This window comes from Notechis scutatus, chromosome 14 (genome assembly GCF_049901735.1).
Source record: "Notechis scutatus isolate UNSWTSFEM ecotype Mainland chromosome 14, rNotScu1.2, whole genome shotgun sequence".
In the NCBI taxonomy this organism is placed as follows: domain Eukaryota; kingdom Metazoa; phylum Chordata; class Lepidosauria; order Squamata; family Elapidae; genus Notechis; species Notechis scutatus.
In genome coordinates, this window is record NC_142022.1 from 1,545,062 (window position 1) to 1,552,139 (window position 7,078).

At 51.2% G+C, this 7,078-nt stretch overlaps 1 protein-coding gene across 1 annotated transcript; it reads left to right on the forward strand.

Moving 5' to 3' along the window:
- The first annotated feature begins 4,884 nt into the window (after positions 1 to 4,884).
- LOC148129489 (insulinoma-associated protein 1a-like) lies at positions 4,885 to 6,412 on the forward strand. Its single transcript, XM_087943443.1, has one exon. The coding sequence runs from the start codon at positions 4,885 to 4,887 to the stop codon at positions 6,034 to 6,036; it is 1,152 nt and encodes a 383-aa protein (XP_087799569.1). The 3' UTR covers positions 6,037 to 6,412.
- Positions 6,413 to 7,078: the final 666 nt, after the last annotated feature.

The window sequence follows — 7,078 nt, forward strand, 5'->3', positions numbered from 1 at the left end:
GCTTTAAGAGGGGTGGATTTCAACTCCCAGAATCCCCCAGCCAGCCTGCTTTAAGAGGGGTGGGACTTCCAGCCTGGGGAATTGTGCCTCATTTTGCATCCTTTCTTGCTGCAGTTGTTAAGTGGACTCACTGCAGTTGTTAGGCGAGTAACACCGTTGTTAAGTGGATCTGGCTTCCCTGTTGACTTTGCTTGTCCGAAGGTCGCAAAAGGGGATTACGTAACCCCGGGACGCTGCAACCGTCGTAAGTATGAATCAGTTGTCAAGGATCTGAATGCAAATCATGTGGTCTTGGGGATGCTGCAATGGTCACAAGTGTGAAAAAAACGGTCATAAGTCACATTTTCCAGTTGCCCTTGTCACTTCAAATGGTCACTAAACGAACTGTCGTAAGTCTACCGGCAGCTTATTGGCCAACCCCTCCAGAAAACCAATGGAAACCCCACAATTTCCAACGGACAATGTTGCTTAGGAATTAACCATGGTTATAACGTGGCTAGTTCGCAGGCTGGGGAATTTGGCCTAGAGATGGAGCTCTCACCTCACAATAAGGAGGCTGTGAGTTCGATCCTAGGTAGAGGCTAATGTTTGGAATAGACTCCCCTGCTAGAGCAGGAGGTTGGACTAGATGGCCTCCAAAGGTCCCTCCCAACTCTGTTATTCTATGTTCTATACCAGTGGTGGCTAATCTTTTTGGGCTCCTGTGCCAAAAATTGCGCATGCACCAGCACGCACGCACTAGCGTGCCAACACCCACAATGCAATGCACGCCCCCCTCCCCACACCGCATGCGCACGCAATACCCCCCTGCGCCTCACAGCTGATTTTTCAGCTGGTTTGAGGCCTTTTTCGGCCTCTCAGAGCCTCTGCAAGCCCTGTAAATACCAGAAGTGACGAAACGGGCCTATAATTCGTCCTGAAAAGCCTCTTTGAGGCCTTTTTCCAAGCCTCTGAGAGGCCAAAAAAAGGCCTCAAACCAACCGGGGGAAGAAAAAAAATCATCCGCGAGGCACGTGCATACGCAGTGAGGTAAATTTGCCTGCGGCTCACGTGCCCCCGCACAAATGGCTCTGTGTGTCACTTGTGGCATGCGTGTCATAGGTTCGCCATCCCGGTTCTATACGTTGCAATTCTGGGAGTTGGAAGTCCACAGGCCTTATAAAGCCGCCAACCATTTGGGGACACGGATTTATTTATTTTTTTTTTTAACATTCTGGTGGTTGTGCGCCCCAACTTTTCTGCACTTGGTCTCTGGCCAACGGGCCTTGGTGTGAAAGGGTTAACTGCAGCCAGGCCTGATAGTGTGTGTGTGTGTGTGTGTGTGTGTGATAGCCAAGGGGAGGTGTGTAACTGTCTGGCATCTGCAAGGAAGCCCCCTGCAGCTTTATGGGGAGGGGGCAGTCAGGAGGTCAGGAGAGGCACGTGTCTCCGGCTATTCAGACACACTCCTTGGCTTCCCTGGGGAGGGGAGGGGGCCGAGGAGGGGGGCATGCATGCTGCAAAATGTTAATGCACCAGGAGGCCTTCTTTGCCCTCCCCTCCCCACCCATCCCCAGGGAGGAGGGTCTGGCGAAGGGGAAGCATCTGCCCACCCCCCCTTTTCCCCTTTGCAAGGTGAAGAGGCCAAGACCAACTGCGCTGGGCTCAAACAATGCGCCCAGATGAAACCCCTGAACAAAGGGGAGGGAGGGAGGGAGGGAGGGGAGGGAGGTGGCCGACCGGGCAGGGCCGGCCGGAGGTTCTCTGGTGTCCCAGAGTCCTGGCCAAGCTGCCCTGGAAGGGGATCTCCAGGGCGGAAGGGAAGAAAGGGCTGCCGAAGCTGCATTGGAAAATGAGAATCTCTTGTGGAAATGGGTGGGTTTTCCTGGCCAGCAAGATCAGATTCCTGTTTTTTTTCTCTTCCCTTTCCTTTTTCCTCTCTTTTCTTCCTTTTCTCCTCCTCTCCTTTCTTCATTCCTCTCTTCTCTCTTTTCCTTCCTTCCCTACTTCCCCCTTTCTTCCTTCTTCCTCTCCTTCCTTCCTTTGTTCCTCCCTCCCTGCCTTTCTTCCTTTTTCCTCTTTCCTTCCTTCCTCTCTCTTCCTTTCTCTTCCTTTCTTTTTCCTCCTTTCTTTCCTTCCTTTGTTCCTCCTTCCTCTTCTTCCTTCCTCTCTTTTATTCCTTCCTCTCCCACTATCTTCCTTCTTTCTTTTTCTCCTTCCTTCCTTTGTTCCTCCCTCCCTGCGCCTTTCTTCTTCCTTCCTCTCTTCTTCTCTTCCTTCCTCCTTCCTTCCTTCCTTCCTTCCTTCCTTCCTTCCTCCCTTCTTCTTTCTCCTTTGTTCTTCCCTCCCTGCCCTTTCTTCCTTCTTTCTCTCCTTCCTTCCTTTCCTTCTCTTCCTTCCTTCTCCTTCCACTCCCCTTCCTTCCTTCCTTCCCTATTTCCCACTCTCTCTCCTTCCTACTTTCCTTTCTTTCTTCATTCACTATTTCCCTCCCTCTCTCCCTCCTTCATCCCTTCCTCCTCTTTATCTGTTGGACACTTGGGGATCTGACTTGAACACAGCCAGGCTAAAACCTTGGAGCACCTTCCCATCATCCCAGCCATCCTTAATAAAGGGCCCCTGAGCATGTACAGAGGGCCTACCTGCGAGGACTGGGCTGGGCAGGACAGGGCTGATCTAGCAAGGCCTCTTCCAGCCCTGGAGGAAGAAAAGAGGGAAGTATTCAGGCTAATTCAATGGCTTTTTTGCTCTAGGACAGGGGTGTCCAACCTTGGCAACTTTAAGACTTGTGGACTTCAACTCCCAGAATTCCTCAGCCAGCAAAGCTGGCTGAGGAATTCTGGGAGTTGAAGTCCACAAGTCTTAAAGTTGCCAAGGTTGGACACCCCTGCTCTAGGACATTTGAAAGATGAAGCAAGTGAGAAATTGTTGAAATTAGATACAGGTCATAATTCAGAGGCAGGAATAAAAGACCTCGCTTGCTTGCTGGCTTCTAATAAATCTGCTGTTTAATCTAGGGCTAAAACTCCATTTTGCACCCCGTGTTTGCAGTTCTGTTTTTAAAAGAGGGCTTCAGTTTCTCTGGACTGACCTTGGTATCCTGCCGTCTTTTACTCCCTGGTCAAAACTATACGAGGCAAAGACGGAGCCTGAATTTTGTGAACAGTTCTCAGGCCTAAGAAATGTGGATGGAGACCAAGATTTGCATGTATGCGTCAAGCATTTTTCCTTCACCATTCAGTTCCCGTTACTACTCACCCCAAGAGGTTCCAAACTGGAACTGCTTTCCACCCTCAAGACATCTTACTTACATCTCCCGCACGCAAGCAGATATTCTACACGTGAGTTGAAAAAAAAATCATGTGGCCTCTGTGCAGGCTTGCAGAGGCATTTATTTGGGCGAAAGGAAGGAAGGAAGGAAGGAAGGAAGGAAGGAAGGAAGGAAGGAAGGAAGGAAGGAAGGAAGGAAGGAAGGAAGGAAGGAAGGAACAAAGGTAAAAAGGAAGGGAGGAGAAAAAAAGGAAGGGAGGAGAAAAAAAAGGGAGGGAGGAAGGAAGGAAAGAGCGAGCAATGGAAAGGTTGGATGGAAGGAAAGAAAAAAAGCCAAGAGAAAGGGAAGGAAGGAAGGTGAAAGGGAAGGAGGGATTAAACCAGGAAGGAAGGAAGGAGAAAGGAAGGAAGCAACAAACAAAGGTGAGAAGGAAGGAAGGAAGGAAGGAAGGAAGGAAGGAAGGAAGGAAGGAAGGAAGGAAGGAAGGAAGGAAGGGAGGAGAAAAGGGAGGGAGGGAGGAAAGGAAGGGAAGGAGGAAGATAGGAAGGAAGGAGCAACGGAAAGGTTGGGTGGAAGGAAAGAAAAAAGCCAAGAGAGAGGGAAGGAAGGAAGGAAGGTGAAAGTGAACGAAAGAAGGAGAAAGAGAAGGAAGGAAGGAACGAAGCTGGGAAGGAAAGAAGGAAGGAAGGAGAAAGAGGAGGGAGAAAGGAAAGGAAAGAAGGGAGGAAGGAAGGAAGGAGGAAGGAAAGAAGGAAGGAAAAAGCTTGACTCTGATCAGAGTAACCACAATTGTCTTGGTAAGTCCTGACTGGCCCAGCAATGCATTAGCCACGATTTGCTACATAAGCCACAATGGCCTTAGTTCACTCATTGCCCAAACCCACAAACCACATTAATCTCGGCTATGGCTCCACGAGCTGCTTCATCAAGGCTCAACATACCACAATGAGCCAGGGAGCTACGTGTGCTCACATTAAATTCTGGTTTAATGGCTGGGGGATTCTGGGAGTTGATCTTCACCCATTCTAAGAGTTGCTAAGGCTGCAAAATGCCCTCTACAATGGCATAAAGCTTTTGCCTGCATACAGATCTTGCCCTGCTTAATGGCGTTTTCCCCCCCCTACCTACAATAATACAACAGCAGGAAGAGAGTACATCTGAGTTCTACTAGGTGTAAGGGCACCCCCTCTTCAACCTTTCTCCCCCTGCCCTCCTTCTACAAGGAGGGCCATTAACACCAGGAACTTCAGCGGTTGGCTTTGGTGTCATCCCGCAGCTCCACAACTGACTGATTCGGTGTCTAAACTGGGCTGATTCATCACCCAGGGGCACTGACTGACTCAACAGGTTGCATTCACACAACCAAACCCAGAACAAGCCGAGATTCCAATTGGCACCTGTTTTGTCTCCCACCGGTGGAATTAAATCCAGTCTGAGGGGTTTCGCTTCCTGCACAAGGGGCCTGAAAAGGTTAATCTTGGTTTCCCCTCCCCCCCTCCTCCTCCTCCTCCCTCCTCCTCCTCCCTCCTCCCCCGCAGGGCCCATTGATGCTCTCAGCCTCCCCAGGGTATCAACTTCCATCCCACCCACCCCTTTTGTGCTGGCGTGTGCCACCCGTGCCCCCAATCTGCATAATGGCAGGGTCCACACGCCAGAGCTTCCATCTGCTGCCCCGGCTGCCCCCCACCCGCCCCCGGGGATTTGAAGCCACGCAGCCAGATCAGCCCCCATTGGCTCCTCCACACCAGCCATCTGGGGCCTCCAGGTTGCACAAAAGCAGCCCCAGACCTTTATATGCGGGGTGGGGGCAGGCGCCCCCTGCCCACACAGGCCAGCTGCATCCAGCCGAGCAAGGAGGAGGAAGACGCACCAGCCCAGCCGAGCAGCCACGCCACAGGTTCTCAGCTGTGGACGAAGCGCACGGTCGTCTCGGGAGCCTCTGGGTGGGGAAGCACCGTGGTCCAAAGACGCCAACTCTCTTCTTCCAGGATTTCCCCCAAAAAAGTCTCCCCTTTAAAATGCCACGCGGGTTCCTAGTGAAGAGGACGCACCGAGAAGCACCCGTCTCATACCGGATCCGGACTCCGCCAGACGAACGTTTCCCACCAGGGCCTGCAACCCATCGAAGACAGCCCAATGTTGGGCAGCTGCCCGAATCCCAGATTCCTAGCCTGGCACCTTTGCGCCACATCAGTGCGGTTCCACTCTCCAGCTGCCACGACCGGGACCTCAATGCTGGGACTCCGGCACCACGAGAATCCGCACCAGCCTGCACCTCACAAAGTCCTGGTTTGGGCTCAATCTGTGCCGAAGCCAAGCCGTTGAAGAGAGCCGGCGTGGCCCGAGGAGGCCTGGTCTTGCTGGGCGCCTTCGTCTGCCAGTTGTGCCAGGAATCCTACCCGGGCCCATTGGCCCTGGCACAACACTGCTGCTCTCGCATCGCCCGGGTCGAGTACCGCTGCCACGAGTGCAGCAAAGCTTTCAGCTGCCCGGCCAACCTGGCTTCTCACCGCCGCTGGCACAAGCCCCGGAAAGAGGGACACCCAGAGGGCACCAAGGAGAACGAGAACCCCAAACCGGCCCGCGATTCCGGTGCCCTGCTGTACCCCGAACTTTCGGAGGGGAGTTACGGCTGCCCGCACTGCCCCAAACGCTTCCGACGGAGGGCTTATCTGGGCAAGCACCTGGCTCTCCATGCCGCCACCGGCACGGTGCTCTCCGAAACTCGGCGCCTGCCCGACAACTTTGGCCCTGTACTGGCTTCTTGGCCCAAAAAGCCGTTGTAATTCTTGCTTCTTCCCAAGGCAGCTGGCAGAGGCTTCCCACCGAGGCTGAAAAGATTTGAAACCTGCTGGTTTTAAAACTTTTCCTAGACATTTTGATGGACAGGTGGCAGGAACCAAACGTCCCCAGACAGAACCTGTAGAAGCAAAAGCCAACCGGTGCGCCTGGATGAGAAAACTTTGCATTTGTCATTTTTCAGCAAGAGTTGTTTGACCCTGTCTAAAGAGATGGGGAGGTTTGGATGCAGAGGTCTCTTCCCTGCAACCCCCAAATTAGCTCCCCGCAGATGGAGGAGTGGGACAATGCTTAGAAAAAGCTTTGCTATAAAGCTTCCTTTTTGGGGGGGAAGGGGGTTAAAAAGAGGGTGTTGCTTAATGGGGGAGAATTTTTGTGAAAGGGAAGCAATAGTAAAAAAAAAAAAAAAGACTTAAAAAAAATCTAAACCTTTCTTGTGTGTTTTCTTACATGTGTGAAAGGAGCATGTAGAATTTTCCACGGGTGTAAGATGCGAGAAAGAAGTTGGGCTGTCCTCGACTTACAACGGTTCATTGAGTGACCGTTGAAAGTTACGGCACTGAAAAATAGACCTTTACAGGCATCCCTGTGGACATTTGATCAAAATTTGGACAACCGGCTCATATTTATGACGGTCACAGTTTCCCCGGGGGGGAGATGTCCCCCGTGATCCCCTTTTGCGGTCTTCCAACAAGCCAATTGGGAAGCCAAATTCACTTAATGACCATGTTCTTCCTTTAACAACGGCAGGAATTCCTGTGGCAGGAAAAGTCGTAAAAACTCACCTAACAAATGTTGTTAAAATGCTTGTTAAGTTGAGGACCACCCGTATTTGAAATGTCCAACTTCCCAAGTTGTATCCATCCCACCTTGGCCTATAAATAAAATAAAATAAAAAGTTGGGAATTTTGCAGCATTTTTTTAAAAAGCAACTCCATCTATGGCAAATTCAGGTGTACACAAATCTTTAATGTGCTGGGTTTTTTTTTAATGCATAAGCCAGGCACTTATTATTATTATTTTAAATCT

Excerpts from the sequence above, each read along its gene's own strand:
- LOC148129489 (XM_087943443.1), top strand. The coding sequence starts at position 4,885 with ATGGCAGGGTCCACACGCCAGAGCTTCCATCTGCTGCCCCGGCTGCCC.